Source organism: Rhinatrema bivittatum, chromosome 13, assembly GCF_901001135.1.
Source record: "Rhinatrema bivittatum chromosome 13, aRhiBiv1.1, whole genome shotgun sequence".
Classification (NCBI taxonomy): domain Eukaryota; kingdom Metazoa; phylum Chordata; class Amphibia; order Gymnophiona; family Rhinatrematidae; genus Rhinatrema; species Rhinatrema bivittatum.
In genome coordinates, this window is record NC_042627.1 from 27644131 (window position 1) to 27662508 (window position 18378).

Sequence of the window (18378 nt, forward strand, 5' to 3'; positions counted from 1 at the left end):
ATATCTACATAAGAACATAAGAAAATGCCATACTGGGTCAGACCAAGGATCTATCAAGCCCAGCATCCTGTTTCCAACAGTGGCCAATCCAGGCCATAAGAACCTGCCAAGTACCCAAAAACTAAGTCTATTCCATGTTACCATTGCTAATGGCAGTGGCTATTCTCTAAGTGAACTTAATAGCAGGTAATGGACTTCTCCTCCAAGAACTTATCCAATCCTTTTTTAAAAACAGCTATACTAACTGCACTAACCACATCCTCTGGCAACAAATTCCAGAGTTTAATAGTGTGTTGAGTAAAAAAGAACTTTTTCCGATTAGTTTTAAATGTGCCCCATGCTAAATTCATGGAGTGCCCCCTGTTCTTTCTACTATCCGAAAGAGTAAATAACCGATTCACATCTACCCGTTCTAGACCTCTCATGATTTTAAACATCTCTATCATATCCCCCCTCAGTCGTCTCTTCTCCAAGCTGAAAAGTCCTAACCTCTTTAGTCTTTCCTCATAGGGAAGTTGCTCCATTCCCCTTATCATTTTGGTAGTCCTTCTCTGTACCTTCTCCATCGCAATTATATCTTTTTTGAGATGCGGCGACCAGAATTGTACACAGTATTCAAGGTGCGGTCTCACCATGGAGCGAAACAAAGGCATTATGACATTTTCCGTTTTATTCACCATTCCCTTTCTAATAATTCCCAACATTCTGTTTGCTTTTTTGACTACCGCAGCACACTGAACCGACGATTTCAATGTGTTATCCACTATGAAACCTAGATCTCTTTCTTGGGTTGTAGCACTTAATATGGAACCCAACATTGTGTAATTATAGCATGGGTTATTTTTCCCTATATGCATCACTTTGCACTTATCCACATTAAATTTCATCTGCCATTTGGATACCCAATTTACCAGTCTCACAAGGTCTTCCTGCAATTTATCACAATCTGCTTGTGATTTAACTACTCTGAACAATTTTGTGTCATCTACAAATTTGATTATCTCACTTGTCGTATTTCTTTCCAGATCATTTATAAATATATTGAAAAGTAAGGGTCCCAATACAGATCCCTGAGGCACTCCACTGTCCACTCCCTTCCACTGAGAAAATTGTCCATTTAATCCTACTCTCTGTTTCCTGTCTTTTAGCCAGTTTGCAATCCACGAAAGGACATCGCCACCTATCCCATGACTTTTTACTTTTCCTAGAAGCCTCTCATGAGGAACTTTGTCAAACGCCTTCTGAAAATCCAAGTATACTATATCTACTGGTTCACCTTTATCCACATGTTTATTAACTCCTTCAAAAAAGTGAAGCAGATTTGTGAGGCAAGACTTGCCTTGGGTAAAGCCATGCTGACTTTGTTCCATTAAACCATGTCTTTCTATATTTTCTGTGATTTTGATGTTTAGAACACTTCCCACTATTTTTCCTGGCACTGAAGTCAGGCTAACTGGTCTGTAGTTTCCCGGATCGCCCCTGGAGCCCTTTTTAAATATTGGGGTTACATTTGCTATCCTCCAGTCTTCAGGTACAATGGATGATTTTAATGATAAGTTACAAATGTTTACTAATAGGTCTGAAATGTCATTTTTTAGTTCCTTAAGAACTCTGGGGTGTATACCATCCGATCCAGGTGATTTACTACTCTTCAGTTTGTCAATCAGGCCTACCACATCTTCTAGGTTCACCATGATTTGATTCAGTCCATCTGAATCATTACCCATGAAAACCTTCTCCATTACGGGTACCTCCCTAACATCCTCTTCAGTAAACACCGAAGCAAAGAAATCATTTAATCTTTCCGCTATGGCCTTATCTTCTCTAAGTGCCCCTTTAACCCCTCGATCATCTAACGGTCCAACTGACTCCCTCAAGGCTTTCTGCTTCGGAAATATTTTAAAAAGTTTTTACTGTGAGTTTTTGCCTCTACAGCCAACTTCTTTTCAAATTCTCTCTTAGCCTGTCTTATCAATGTCTTACATTTAACTTGCCAATGTTTATGCTTTATCCTATTTTCTTCTGTTGGATCCTTCTTCCAATTTTTGAATGAAGATCTTTTGGCTAAAATAGCTTCTTTCACCTCCCCTTTTAACCATGCCGGTAATTGTTTTGCCTTCTTTCCACCTTTCTTAATGTGTGGAATACATCTGGACTGTGCTTCTAGAATGACCACGCCTCTTGGACATTTTTTACTTTTGTAGCTGCTCCTTTCAGTTTTTTTCTAACAATTTTTCTCATTTATCAAAGTTTCCCTTTTGAAAGTTTAGCACGAGAGCCTTGGATCTGCACACTGTTCCTCTTCCAGTCATTAAATCAAATTTGATCATATTATGATCACTATTGCCAAGCGGCCCCACCACCGTTACCTCTCTCACCAAGTCCTGTGCTCCACTGAGAATTAGATCTAAAATTGCTCCCTCTCTCGTCTGTTCCTGAACCAATTGCTCGATAAAGCTATCATTTATTCCATCGAGGAACGTTATCTCTCTAGCGTGACCCGATGATACATTTACCCAGTCAATATTGGGGTAATTGAAGTCTCCCATTATTACCGCACTACCAATTTGGTTAGCTTCCCTAATTTCTCTTAGCATTTCACTGTCCGTCTCACCATCTTGACCAGGTGGACTATAGTCTTCCCCGACACACAAGGGATTTCTACCCATAAAGATTCAATTTTGTATTTAGTCTCATGCAGGATGTTTATCCTGTTGGACTCTATGCCATCCCGGACATAAAGTGCCACACCTCCTCCTGAGTGCTCCTCTCTGTCATTGCGATATAATTTGTACCCCGGTATAGCACTGTCCCATTGGTTATCCTCTTTCCACCATGTCTCTGAGATGCCAATTAAGTCTATGTCATCATTCACTGCTATACATTCTAATTCTCCCATCTTATTTCTTAGACTTCTGGCATTAACATACAAACATTTCAAAGTTTGTTTTTTGTTTGTATTTTCATTCTGCTTTTTAATTGATAGGGATAAGTTAGAATTTTTTAGCTCAGGTGAGTTTTTAGTTACAGGCACTTGGACTACTTTTCTAATTTATTTATTTATTTTATTTATTTAACAGTTTTATATACCGACCTTCATAGTAAATAACCATATCGGATCGGTTTACAATTAACAAGAATATAACTGGGGTAACAATTCAAGTAAACGAAAGGTAATTATTGGAACCTCACTGTCGGTATGCCCTAATTCTAATGCATCATTAGTATCCTTTAAAGATACCTCTCTCCGAACCATGCGCTGCTGAGCGACTGTCGGCTTTCCCCTTTGTTCTAGTTTAAAAGCTGCTCTCTCTCCTTTTAAAGGTTAGCGCCAGCAGTCTGGTTCCACCCTGGTTAAGGTGGAGCCCATTCCTTTGGAAGAGACTCCCCCTTCCCCAAAAGGTTCCCCAGTTCCTAACAAAACTGAATCCCTCTTCCTTGCACCATTGTCTCATCCACGCATTGAGACTCCGGAGCTCTGCCTGCCTCTGGTGACCTGCGCATGGAACAGGGAGCATTTCAGAGAATGCTACCCTGGAGGTTCTGGATTTAAGCTTTCTACCTAAGAGCCTAAATTTGGCTTCCAGAACCTCCCTCCCACATTTTCCTATGTCGTTGGTGCCCACATGTACCACGACAGCCGGCTCCTCCCCAGCACTGTCTAAAATCCTATCTAGGTGACGTATGAGGTCCGCCACCTTCGCACCAGGTAGGCATGTTACCAGGCGATCCTCACGCCCACCAGCCACCCAGCTATCTACATTCCTAATAATCGAATCACCAACTATGACGGCCGACCTAACCCTTCCCTCCTGGGCAGTAGGCCTTGGGGAGATATCCTCAGTGCGAAAGGACAATGCATCACCTGGAGAGCAGGTCCTTGCTACAGGATCCTTTCCTGCTGCACCTGGTTGGTGCTCTCCCATCATGAGACCTTCTTCCTCCAAGGCAGCACCAGGGCTGCCAGTCTGAAGTTGGGACTTGACTACTATGTCCCTGAAGGTCTCATCTTTATACCTCTCTGTCTGCCTCAGCTCCTCCAGGTCTGCCACTCTAGCCTCCAGAGATCGGACTCGTTCTTTTGAAGGTGTGGTCTCCAGAATTGTACAGAGTATTCCAAATGAGTTCTCATCAGGGACTTATACAGGGGCAGTATCACCTCCCTTTTTCCTCTGACCATTCCTCTCCCTATGCAGCCAAGCATCTTTCTTGGCTTTTACTGACACTTTATCCACTTGTTTGAACACCTTAAGATCATGAGATTATAAATCACCCCCAGATCTCACTCTTCCTTTGTGCTTAGAAGAATTTCACCTCCAATACTGTACCTTTCCCTTAGGGTTTTGCATCCTAAATGCATTACATTTTAGCTGCTAGACTTTAGACCATTCCGCAAGCTTTTGCTCCTCGTATTTTCCACACCTTCCTGGCTGTCCACCCTGTTACAGATTTTGGTATCATCAGCAAAAGGACAAACCTTCCTTGACAATCCTTCCGTTATGTTGCTGACAAAATTTGAAAAGAACCGGTTTGAGGACTGATCCATGAGGCACGCTGCTAGTAACATTCCCCTCCTTTGAGAAAACAATTTATCACTACCCTTTGTCATCTCCCACTCAGTCACCCTAGCTTCCATGACAAGAGCAGTCAATGTATTTAGAATTGTTCTGTGTGGAATCATGTCAAACGTCTTATTGAAATCCAAGTACATTACGTCTAGCGCTCTCCCTTGATCCAACTCTCTTGTCACCCAATTAAAAAAAAAATTGATCAGATTCATCTGTCAAGATTTACCTCTGGTAAAATCATGCTGACTCGGATATTGCAATCCATTGGATTCCAAAAATTGTACTCTCTTCTGTTTGAATAGTGATTCCATTATTTTGCTCTCCCCCAGAGGTCGAACTAAATGGTCTCTAGTTCCCAGCCTCCTGTTTACTACCACTTTTATGAATAGAAAACACATCATCCCTTTTCCATTCCTCTGGGACTACTCCAGACTCTAAAGATCAGCCAGTTGAGCTGCCAGAACAGCTTAGTACCCTCAGATATACCCCATTCGGCCCCATCACCTTATCTACTTTAAGTTTAATTAGCTCCTTACGAACACACTGTTCTGAAAGTTGAGTGAGGTTTACCTTGCTTCCAATCTTATTTGTGTTCGTTTTGTGTGGTCCTGGCTCCAGCCCCTTCCACCGTAAAGACCGAACAGAAATATTTATTAAGCAATTTTGCTTTTTCCTCATCAGCTTCTACATATTCCTCCCCTTCACCTCTGAGTTTCACAATGCCACTTTTGCACTGCCTATTACTAATATCTAAAAAAAAAATTCTTATCCCCCCCCATCATTTACCATATTTGCTAGTTTTTCTTCTACTTGAATTTTCACATTCCTGAGTACTTTTCCAGCTTCTCTTAGCTTTTCCACATATTGTCACCTGTCTTCCTCTTTCTGCAATCTCTTGTAATTTATGAATGCTAGCCTTTTCTCCCTTACCTTTTCAGCTACTTCTTTAGAAAACCATAACAGCCTCTTTTTCCTCTTCCCTTAACCTTCCTAACAAAAAGATTAGCTGCCCTTCTGATATCACCTTTTTGTTTTGCCCACTGCCCTTCTACTTCCCCCAGATTTTCCCATTCAGGTAACGACTCTTTCAGGTACTCCCCCATTTTAAAAAAGTTTTCCTGAAGTCTAAAATCCTAGCCGTAGTATAAGCCTTCATCTCTTGCATCCTAACATTGAATCACACCGTCTGGTGGTCACTGGATCCAAAAGATCATCCACTACAGCATCAGAGATACTGTCCCCATTGATAAGCACCAGGTCCTGTATCAAACCCCCCCCCCCCCAATATGGGTTCCATTACCAGTTGACAAAACAGCTCTCCTTACAGAGAATCCAGGATACTGCAGCAAGGATGTCCCAATCAACATCTGGCATATCGAAATCCCCTGGCAGTAACACCTCCCCTGTCACAGCCATCCTGTGAATACCCTCCATTAAAGCTCTATCCATCTCCTCTGACTGTGATGGAGGCCCGAATATTACACCAGTATAAATAAATGTTCCATTCCCTCTTTCCAGATTAACCCACAGTGCCTCCTCTTTACCTCGTAAACCCAGCAATGCTGCTGCTTTAATACTGTTCTTTACATATAATGCCACGCCTCCTCCCTTCCTTCCTACCTAGTCCTTCCTGAATAGATTGTAGCCTGGTATATCTATATCCCAAAGTTATAGTTTTCCATGTACCAGGTCTCCGGGGCAGCTACTGTATCTAAATCAGATTCTTCCATGACTGCCTCTAGATCCGGGACTTTAGTTTCCCATGCTATGAACATTAGTGAGCATTTTTTTTGTGATATTGCCTCTTTTTTCCCATATTTCCCCATTTCTATACGAGTATTTGTTTTACTTACCTTAGGGTTTTATTCACCCATCCCTGATGATTCTAGTTTAAAGCCCTCCTCAGTAGGTCTGCCATTCTGTGTTGAAACATGCTGCGCCCCTTCTTCGACAAGTGGATCCTATCTCTGCTCAGAAATCTTTGAAATATCATCCCATGATCCAGGAAGCCAAAACCCTCACATCGACACCATCTGTGCAGACATTCATTTACGTCCAGAATGGGCCTTTATCCTTAACCTTAGTTACTGTGGCTGTTTCACCCTTGGCTCAGCCTCAGAGGTCAGGTATCACAGACCTGAAGAATGCGCTGCAGCCATTTACCACATGACTATAGAATAGAGACATATAAGGCCCTTGTAGTCTGCCCAGTTACATTATTGGTATAATGCCATACAATCCAGTTGGTGTCTGGCTTTTCCACTCATTTTACACATCCTCAAATTCTGGTACTCTTTTTGTCTCCACCACCTCCAACAGAATATTCCTACGGTTATGTGGCAATGGAAGCACAAACTAGCTTCATACCTATTTGTGAGGTTTTACAAACCTTATGATGTAAAAGAACTTCATAAAAGCCTATGAAACATTATAAGATCAGCATTATCATCATCATAGAACACTGATAATGTAGATTGCTAGAGTGACTTTATCCAACTACATAACACCACCTGTTAAAATACTTCAGAATACACATACAGACACCTCTGGAGTAGAAAATCTGACCTGCATGCCAACTGCCACAGGGAAGAAAGAACAACTAAATTATATTAATATTTTATTAACTAATTTTAGGAGGTAAAATAGGATACAGGAAGTTGCCTAAGGTCACACATTAAGGGACCAATAAAAAAAAATCAGCACAAAACACAGGCACTCAGGAAAACGGGCGCTCAACATTAACGTGCACCCAGCACCCCTCCTGGGCCCGAGATTGAATATTTAAATGAGGGGTCACGCTGCCAAGGAGGCGCTAGGGACAAATGTGCGTCCCAGCACCTCCATGGCAGCGGGTGCCCAGGAGAGGTGGCTGTCAGGAGTTTAGGAAAACAGATGCTCAATTTTACAAGCATCTGTTTTCCTAACCTGATCGCCAGCACACTTTTTTAAAAAAAACTTTTGGTTCCTCCAACTTAATATTGCCGCAGAGCAGTATTTTCTGCTTTTCTGTACGCATTTTTGGACTGCTCACAAATGAACGCCTGTGCTGGGCAAGCATTAATTTCTGAGCATGAAAATGTGCGGGTCAGGCGCACTTTATTTTTTGATCTGGGGAGAATAGTTAATAGCCTCATCAACATGCATTTGCATGTGATGAGCGCTATTAGTTTTACAGGGGGTTGGATGCACATTCTGGACACACTTATAGCATAAGGGGTTGTGGCACATGTCCAAAACGCGTGTCCAACCACTGGTTAAACAGGGGGCTCGGCTGAATGCACTATATTGCATAGGCCCCTAAGTCAGTGGATGAACATGAATCACCAGTCTCAAAAGCTTTCTTGGGTTACAGTCTTCAGTACCCAGGAAGGCACAATGAGCACACGCAGCTTTTGTGGCCATAAACCAAATGTGTAAACCAGGCATTGACCAGGGATCAGGATTTAGTCACTTGCTCTGGGGACTGTTTTCCCCACAATTTATTGTGTACGTCTGCAATGAGCGATCGACATTCAACAAAACTTTTTTTTTTTTTTTTTTTTTTTAACTTTTGTATTTATTGCCGTTTTACCTTATGTCAACATCCATCAAAGCATTATTTTATGCAGGGTAACACAGGGTTCTCTCTTTGGTCACTGATGCCTGCCTACTTCGTGATTCAATCAGTCCAGAGCCTGGGGCTCAGCTGCAGGTTCATGGGCACCGAGTCGCTCTCACCTTGATCATCCGCAGCAGGTCCCGGCTCTGAGCGATGGCTCTGCCGAAGGCTCTCCGTCTCTTTTCCACCTCCTCCTCCACCGCTGCCTCTTCACTCTCACAGCCGGAAGGCCTCACGCCAACAGCCAGCCCCAGGCCCAAGCCCAGGCCGAGCAGCCAGCCCCAGCGCCACCGGCCTCTCCCCGGCCCGGAGCCCACCGAGACCGAGTTGCCGGACCGGATCACCCTATCGCCGCGGTGCTGGAGCCGCTCGGCCGTTCTCGGCCACCCGCTGAGCCGGAGCCAGCCGCGGCCCGGGCCCGGCTTCAGCGCCGAGCTCAGCAGGCAAGACATAGCGCGGCCCGTCAGAGGGGAGGGAGCCGGCAGCCAGCAAGCGGAATTCCAACCCACGCGAAGCCCCGGCTCCTCCTCCTCCCTCTCCCGGCCGCGCCCCGCAACCCGGCGCAATCCAGCTCCCAGGCGCCAGCCAGAGCCTAGGCCCTGAGAGCGTTTACCCCGCAGCACAAGCCCAGCGAGAACGACTTTACACCCGGTCAGTAGGCACAGAGATCTAGCATAATAATAGTTCTATTTTTATTACATGCCCTACCACTCCAAGAGCATGTTATAAATATAATTTAGTAGATAAACTAGTGTACTACAATGATATTTAATTACATATCAATCAGTCAAAGGAAAAATACATGCTGATAATTCACAGAATTAGATAACAGAAGGACGAGGGAGCACTCCCCTAAGTTAGCAAGTAGCACATTTAAAACAAATCAGAGAAAATACTTTTTCACTCAATTCAATTAAGCTCTGCCAGTTACCAGAGAAACTTTAAGGCAGTTAGCTGGGTTAAAAAAAAAAAGTTTACTTTGGACAAGTTCCTGGAGGAGAAATTCATAAACTGCTATTAGTCAAGTTGACTTAGGCAATAGCCACTGCTTATTATGGGCTTTAGTAGTATGGGATCTATTTAATGTTTGAGTACTTGTATCCTGAATTCGGCAGTGTTGGAAACAGGATACTGGGATTGATGGACCCTCATTTTGACCCAGTATGGCAACTGTTTATATTCTTTCTTTTTTTTTTTCCAAAATAATTTTTTATTGGGAAGAGACAGCGACAGACAATGAAATCCGCATAGTAGCAGGTGTAAACAATATTCATAACAACCAATACAATTGAAAAATATCTAATACACAGTACCAACAACATAACAGCAGCCACGTCTCATTCCCAATCCCAACACATTTTACCTTTGTTATTTTGTCCCCCCAGCCCTTCCCACAGTACCTTCCAACACCTCTAACCCATCCATCACCATTCATACCCACACCACTTATACCACCACGGGCTCCCCCACACCCCTTATCCCCCCTCCAGTGATTACATCCAACCAGAATCATATCCACTAGCACGTAATCCTTCTTGAACAGCCGCTGGCAACAGGCGAGCACAAGCTTGGTACCGTTTTTCAGGTTTACGTTTGCCCAGCACAAAGTCCAGACGTTCGAGTTGGAGATATGAAGCCATTCTCTGAAACCAGGCTAAGATAGATGGGGACAAATCCGGGGCTGCCCAGTCGGAGAGTATGGTGCGACAGGCCAATAGGACGGCCACTCTGCTAAATTTGTCTTTCGAGCCACAGATCGCAGCAGAACAGGCGGGCACCGGGACAGCAGTGCATTTTAGGATGACATCCGATTCTGATCCCCAAAAAGCGGTCAGAGTAGAGCAGCGAAAGAGACGGTGTAGGAGCGTGCCGTCATCTGTTCTGCATTTTATAAAAGAGGGGAGTCCGTGCACTCCATCTGGAAGCGACGAACATCAGTACAGTAAATGCGATGCAAGATTTTGAACTGGACTTCTCGAAGCCCAATGTCCAGAACCTGCCTATGTACTGCCATAAAACACTGTTCCATGTACTTCGGAGTGAGTGGCATGGCAAGCTCATTAGACCATTTTGTCGCCAGGTGTTCTAGTCGACTTTCCATCTATATCACTGTATTTTATTTTATTTATTTATTTATTTATTTAAAGTCTTTTTTATACCAAAGTATAGCAAAAAATGCCTTCACTCCGGTTTACAGAATAACAACTTGATACATACAACGAGTTTGATACATATAACTAACAATATGAAAGAGAATCCAATTAAAACAAACAATGAACAATATAAATGGTAATATAAATGGTAAGTAAAAACTGTAGAATTAACTTTTCCCGACAAGTGGGAGCAATGTTGTCCTATAAACTACTAGTACTACTAAACATTTCTATAGCGATATTCGACATACGCACTGCTGTACAAACATACAAAAAGACAGTCCTTTCTCAATATTGCTTACAATCTAAATAGACAAACATACAGGACAAGAGACTTTGGGTATTTCATAAAGCAAGATAATGGTTAAACAGAAAAGAAAAGAAAAAGTTAGTTATAAAAGGCAGTGGCATAGCCAGAAATTAATTTTTTGGAGAGCCCAAGGTTAACATAGGTGGGCAGTTAACAGACAGGTTTAGGCCTACTAGTTGTACCCTTATCGATAAATAATGCCTTAGAGTGCACCTGACAATGGATTTCTAAGATGTTTTTATCATGAGTGATGCTTTAAAATATTTTAATCCTATTTCAAGCACTTACCCACATTAAAAATACTTTATTAATCTGTATTAATTTATTTTATGTTTATTGTAGTTTCTAAATACACATGGGCTCGGAAACTGGACGCTGGCAAAATTGAGCGTCTGGTTTTCGGCCCGACAGCTGCCAGCGGACTTCAATTTTTTTTTCTTTTTAAAACTTTTTTTTACTCTTCGGGACCTCTGACTTAATATCGACATGATATTAAGTCGGAGGGTGCACAGAAAAGCAGTTTTTACTGCTTTTCTGTGCACTTTCCCGGTGCTGGAAGAAATTAGCACCGACCTTTGAAAGTAAAATGTGCGGCTTGGCTGCACATTTTACTTTCTGTATCGTGGGGAATACCTAATAGGGCCATCAACATGCATTTGAGGGCGCTATTAGGTGCCGTGGGTTGGACGCGCATTTTCCGCCCCTTACTGAATAAGAGGTAAGGGAAAACGCGCGTCTAAAAGCACATTAACAGTGCTCCGTCGGAGCACACTGTGCTGTATCGGCCTGTAAATTAGGTGCTTATTTTTAAGGGCTGTTAGCATATCAGTGCACCCCAACATTTATTCATTGTGCCTCACACTTTAAAAGAAATGTCAAAGTTATGAAATTGTCTCTAAATTAAATTCTCTCAAGTGGTTTCAGGTCTCCTAAAAAAAAAAAAATAAAATTGACACCATCTTGTAATAACTAGAGAAATATTGAGATTTTCTGTGAATACCAGCTTTTGGATTCATTTTTTTTGGCCATACATGGCAAGGTTAACTGTAAAAGTTTCAAGATCGTCGATTTCAAAGGTGTGATCACAGACCATGTTAAATGATAACCTAAGCACCTTTTTAAAGAGGGGGTATGTTTCTGTTTCTATTGGTACCTTTCACCGACCCTCTCATACAAGCAGTAAAACACTGAAGGATTAGGGCACAGCTGCAATGAGACCACGCACAACTCAGAGGAGCGTGCTACATGCATAGGGCCTTGAATACTGTACTGGTTATTCTAGAAAGTTTAATGCTTTCAAACATACCAACCATGAGTAAAAAAAATTATTTGCTGTAATTGATAATAAACCGCAGATGTGCAAAATAAAGTGAATCCGCAGGCAAAAAATGGCTCTGTACATTTTTATGCCTTTTCAAGTAACATCACATTTTATAATTATCTGCATATACTGATGTTAGATATAAAATGTCCTTGCTGCCAGCCCTAATGACTAGCTCAGCAGTGGAAAACAAATATAATTTTGGGGCAGTCTCCCAGCCCTCGCTGAGGACACCACCATTCCCCCTGCAAGGGACTTCTCCACCGTACACCACCCCCACCAACCAAACCAAAGCTTTTTTTTTTCACCTGGTTCCAGATATAGATATATACACACCGTGTGTATCAGAGAGACAAAGTAAGATTGAGTGTGTGTCCTGAAAGAGTGAATGTGTGCGTGTGTGAGAGAGTCTGTTAAGAGTTATGTGTGTGTATCAGAGTCAGAGTGAGTGAATGCGTCAGATAGTGTGTCAGAGAAAGAGAGAGTGACTGTTGGAGAGATATTGGGGGGGGGGGGGGGGGCGGGCAAAGGGAAGAGACACCACTGATATTAGGGAGACGTAGGGCTCAAGGGAGGGAAGTGGGGGTTCTCCTTGACGGAGGAGAGCTACTTCATTTTTAGTGCTTCAGCTCCCCGTCAGCTGTGACACCAGAGAGGGATCACACGCCCCAACCTAAGTCAGCTCCAGCCCTATTGGATCCAAAGTGGCACCTGCTTAAAAAGTAGTGACTACTTCTCTATCCCTTTCATCTCTATCCATTTTCTTCTGCCATTCATATGGCCAATTTCTCTTCTGCTTAAGCATGCTCTCTCTCTCCTGATTATTTGCTCTTGCCTTAAAGGACTGGAGGTAGATTTTATTTACAGTCTATCTGCTATCATTTTACATTTGTGCACTTAGGATGTGTTCCATTAAATAGAGCCCGGCAACATCTCATGGCTGCCACATTTTAAACTGCAATAATACATTTCCATCATGTCAATTTCTCCTTATATTTCTGCTATTGGTAATGGTACAAACGGCGAAGATGGCTAGAAAATCAGAATGAGAGAGAGGTTACAAAGCAGGGCAACAAGAGGTCAGAAAATCAAAACAAGAACAATATACTAAAACAGTAGACCTCTTTCTTGCCTTTTAAAAAGTATTTTCAGATTTAATACATGTAGAAATCAGCTTAATGTTATTTTGTTCACCACCACAATCTATTTCATTTGTAATGCAAAATATTTTTTTCTTTGTTATATGCATCAAACATGGGCAAGACCTTTATAAGCAGGCTTGAAAAAACTTGAGAATATGATACTTGGGCTTTGAAATTTCAGAGCCACCCTCCATACAGAGCTGAATCCTCCCCCGGGAGATTTGATATCCTAGCACTTGGAACCCTTTCTGCTTTATTCATATGAGAAGCTCAGTTTATCATATTTGCAAATGAATCAGCAATTACTTTGTTCATAATCTGTTCATTTAACAGTCAAGGTGAAAAAAAAGCAGCCAGAAGATGGCAGGCTAATCTGGTGCCATGATAAGCAGGGAGGCCACTGAAGGGCTGTGAATGATACCCGAGGCTAAATAATTACTGCTAAAGAAACAACACCAGAGGTCGGGCAGAGTTTAAAAACAAGAAGGTCCACATCAAACTAACAGAACCTGCTTTCTAGGTGGTGCACACGTCTACATGTGGAACCAAAATTGAAAATACACCTAGCAGGATCCCCTGACATGTACTGACAATTGTGGAATGGATAAGACACTAAATGCAAAAGTTATTGGGGGAATGGGGAGGAAGGGGACACACTCTGATAGCAGAAGTATTCTTCACTTTAGAAAAAAAAAGACAACACACTGGAAAAGACCTCCACCCCAATGAATTAATTCCCATGGTCGATAAAGCTGCAAAATTCAATTGCATTTGTATGGGAAATAGGTTTTCATCTACTTGTTTCTCTTGCTCTAGACTTTGTCAGTAGTGAGTCACATACTCTGTCTGTAACACCCCAGATTCAGAGTTGTCCACTTGTAAAGGCCCAATGAGTGAGTACTAGAAGTCAACACTAAGAAAAAGAATGGATAAATATAATGGAATAATTCTTACATTATTATTAGACAGTTATAATGTAGGAAATTAATGACCCGACATATTCTGGACTATGCCATGACTAGAGGAATTATCCAAATGATAAAGAACCTTCACCCACATAAACGGCATAATTAGAAAGAAGAAAAAATAAGTACAAAAAAAAAGAGTCTACAATAAATCAAATCCTGATCATGGGGGTTTTATTTGCCCAGACCCATCCTCCTATGCTTTGGGCTTCTTGCCCAATCAAAACCTGTCCCAACTGGGGTCATGGCACCATCAGCCTTCATTCACATCTACCTGGAATTTTCCCTCATTTTTTTTAAATCCCTCTTCCACCTCCTGTCTAGCCCAGTTTACAGTCATAAGGATGCCTCAAGTGCAATGTGCATCAAAATGTTGCAACCAGAAATTGAGTGGTCAGTAATAAGTGACACTTCCTTTTACTCTGCTGTTGGGAAGCCTTCTGGCCAGGGCCAATCTTAAGGGTCTGCCCTAATCCTTTAACTGGCAAGTGCCTACACCAAAATCAAGTCCTTCTGAGTTTCTGACTATTTATTTATGGCTTCCAAAATCACAGTAGCGCCCCAACACACTTATTTTGCAGCACGTTTGTTTGCCACCTATTGGCTGCAAAATTTTTACATGTACTGTAACTGATGCCCCACCTTTACGGTGGCAGTCCTCTGGCTGAAAGCAGAGATCATGCTTCTCTCCAGAACCTGGCACAAGCACATTCCCGAGCGAGGCAGTAGATGATACTGTTGAGCATCGGCTAGGACTCCCTTCCCACGCAAGGTGAAAGTTGGAGGCTGTGGCATTGCCATAGGCTGCTGGGCTGAGGAAGAGGAACTAGAGCAAAGAATGTAGGCATTTTAGTGAAGTGTTTGGAAGGTGGTAGGAGTTTATACAAAATAATCTGCAATTTTAGCAAAGCTGTGGGATTGGCATACAGAGTTTGTAGATGGTGATGGTGGAATACTGCAAAAATATAGTTTTCTCCTTAACACAATGTATTAAAAAAAAAAAAAAGAACCAGAGGCAAAATAAATCCTTTTTATGTAGAGGATGCAAAAATACACAAAACATGAGAAGAAATGGAGAACTAGAAAAACAGGGAAAAAAAAATCTGCCAAATCAAAGATGTATACAGCATTGAATTGAGCCCAGGTGTACCGAGTTTGTGGGAATTCCTTTTGAAGAAAGACATCTTCTTCGTACATATTTGCAACACTTGCTTGAGTTCTAGTCCACAAATGGACAGAGTAAATACTAAATGATTCTTATCTTACCTCTCAGTACATGTGTAGTGCAAGGTCCCTTAGAAAGTCATTTACATGTGGCAAATCACCATCTGAAAATTGTAATTCTTAATTGCGTAGATTTGTGGTTTTCAGTTGGTTAGGAAAAATAGGTCTGGGCATCCACACCATGAAGCTAACCAACTGGCCAAACTGTATTATACATAGGGATCCAAGTGTTCGGTTTAAACCGATCTTCACCCTAATTGGCAGTCGCCAGAAATGGGTGACTGTAGGGGCCATGGCAAAAGGCACAGCAAAATTGAAGGTTTTGGCCTAGCACAATGCCCTGCGGTGACTGCCACTGCCACCATTACCCCTCCCCCTGATCCCTCACAGTGCCAGCCTTGCACACCTCGGTCTCTTCATGCTACACAGGTAGCGGTGCCTGAATGACATCATCAAGGGCCGAAAGCCATGGAGCAGGAAAAGACCTGAGGCCCTGCCAGACCAGGCTTCTTTAGGAGGTAAGTGATGGCACTGTGGCAGTGGTGGGAGATGAGGGTGATTGGGAGAGAAAGGCAGGTGGGAGTAGGAGTGAAGGTGAGTCAGAATGAAGAAATGAGGGGCATGTAGAGGTATGAATGAGGATAAGGGAAAGGGAGCATGGTTGGAGAGTATAGATGGGGCAGGGGATGAAAGCAAGCAGGTATGAGGTTAGGGGTACAGAGATTTGGCTGAAGGAGAAGAGGAGGTGGGGAGAAAGGCGAGATGCTGGAGGAAGGAGGGGACATTCTGCCTTCCTCCTCTCCCCTGCTCCCACTCCTATCTGTACCCATACCCCTGCCCTCCACAAAACCCAAAAGCTCAGTAGACCCAACATACTATCATAAGTTGTGCTGAGGCTGCAGAGGCTTCATTGCTTTTCATAGGGACAAACCTCTCCTTCCTAGAGCCCAGCTTCTCTTCTTTCACTTCTATCTCCATCCCCTCTCCCCTTAAATATATCTCACCTCCCCTATCCCTGCTCCTCCTTGCATCTCTCCCACATCTCCATTTCCCTGTCCACCAAACTAAGCTTCCATATTTACCTGAAGAAAAAAAAAAAAGCGTACTTTTCCCCACTGATTTTTTTGTGAAAATAACCCCTGAAATTCGTAGGAGAAAAAAAAAAAGAAAAATCTAAAATGAAGGTCCCTAATTATAGAGCAGATTTACAAGCCCTCTCCAATACTGCTACAAAAGGACAGATCAGGGAGAGCGCCTTAGAGGTTGACATGACAGATTCCTGGTTTTTTTTTTCTGTTCCATGACGACACCCTGAAGGTTCATGGAGCTGTTCTGTGTATGGAGAACTGAAGGCAACAGCAAGCAGTGCTTTTCAGGCCCAGACATTTAAAAAAGGTTAAAGTTTATGTGGGCCTACAGCATGGGTTATTAGGATGTGGGAAATGAATTTGGACAAGGTCAGCCTCTTGATCGATTACTAAATCAAACAAGACCATTTTGAATTCTTGCTGTAGAGGAGGTCATGGTTTTGGTTAACTCCCGGTTAACAGCCCTCCCATAAATCAAGGGATTTTGACAGCCGCATTTCTTACTGGAATACGTCATTCTGCAAAAGAATAATTGATGCATTCCTCTGTCTTTATTTTACAAATAGAGACAGGCACTGAACTCCAGAGTGAAAACCTTCTCACTGAAAGAAAGGAAGGGTTTATTACTGACCAGGCCATACAATGACTCTAAAGTTGAAAGTTGAAGGCTATAGTCAATGCCTGAAAGGAACAAAGGAAAATTAAAAAACTTAAGATTCCTGGTTTGAGAGCTTCTTCTCTTATTTTTCAAAGAAAAGTATACTCAAATTTCCAGCTGCACCAGCCCCCTGCAAAGAAAGAAGGGAGGGGGACAATTGAACTTGTTAAAAAATATATTAACTAAATTTATTTGGGTTGCCAGAATCCAGATCTAAAATACTGAAATAGGAATTGCTTCCCCTCTACAGCATTAGTTAAATCAGGGGTAGATAACTGATCGCCCAGAGCCAGAAACAGTTCTGATTGATTAGGGTACACACAATTAATAAGCATGAAATATAACTGCACACTATGCTTAAATCAAAATTCTTACTTTGAGTGTTTCATTTTAAAACTAGACCTGTTTGTGGTCTCGAGGACAGAAATTGGCTACCCCTCATTGAGTGGGTGGTAGAGAATTTAAGTCTATTGTTCAATCTACCCTCTAGGAAAAGAGGATGGATCGCACATGAACCCCTACGTACAGGGGCAAGCCATTCACCTATTTAAAACTATACCCTTCTCCTAAACCTCCACCCCTGTGTAACCTGTACCTGGGAAAGGAAAGCCTAGGCAATGTGAGGGCTCCTGGCCGGTCAGGGGTCCACATATTTGGCAGCCTAGGACAAGTCTGCACGGCCATGCCACTCTCATAGAAAAATAACATTATGGCAGAGAAGATACTACAGCCTATCGAGCCTGCCCATTCATAGCACCCGTTCAGCTTTATAATCCCCTTCAAGACAACTTCTACACTTGTTCGATGCTGTCTTGAATCCGATACAACTCAACAGAACCACCTCCAGTGGGAGGTTATTCCATGCATCCACTTAGATTACACTCTAGTCTACCCCCCTTTCATCACCCCTTGTGCTACAGATTCCTTTTCACTAAAAGAGGTTTTCCTACTGTGCATTTATTCTGCAGAGGTATTTCAGTGCCTCTATCCCATCTTCCTTTTCTCTTCTTTCTGCCAGCGTATACAGGTTTAGATCTTTGTCCCCATGTACCTTATAATGAATACTGTTTATTTTAGTGGCTGCCCTCCAAACTTGTTTATCAATCTGAGATTTGCAGTAGCTCCTGCTAGCAAATTTAGCACAACAAGTTTAGCAGGCATTTCTAAAGTTTACCAAACAAGTACGTGTTACAATTTCACCTTGCTTTACTCCTTCTCCCATCAGCTTGGCTTATGAATGATTAGGAAAAAAAATGTTATGGTGTGCAAGTGGCAGAGGCAGGGATCTTAGCAGGCAACAGATAGGGAAGATGACAAAATGTCCTTATATCGAAGAGCATCACAGAGGCAG

The 18378-nt window shown here is 42.5% G+C and overlaps 1 protein-coding gene across 2 annotated transcripts in view; it reads right to left on the reverse strand.

Annotated features, from left to right (window-relative positions):
* The window catches only part of LACTB (lactamase beta), a 48842-nt gene extending 40018 nt beyond the window's left edge, over positions 1-8824 (reverse strand). Inside the window, exon 1 of one of the 2 annotated variants that reach the window (XM_029575396.1) lies at positions 8286-8824. In XM_029575396.1, coding sequence (XP_029431256.1) covers positions 8286-8618 — 333 coding nt within the window. In that variant the 5' untranslated portion in view covers positions 8619-8824. The remainder of the gene's footprint in view (positions 1-8285) is intronic. The other variant, XM_029575395.1, reaches the window with a different exon arrangement.
* Between the last annotated feature and the right edge of the window lie 9554 nt (positions 8825-18378).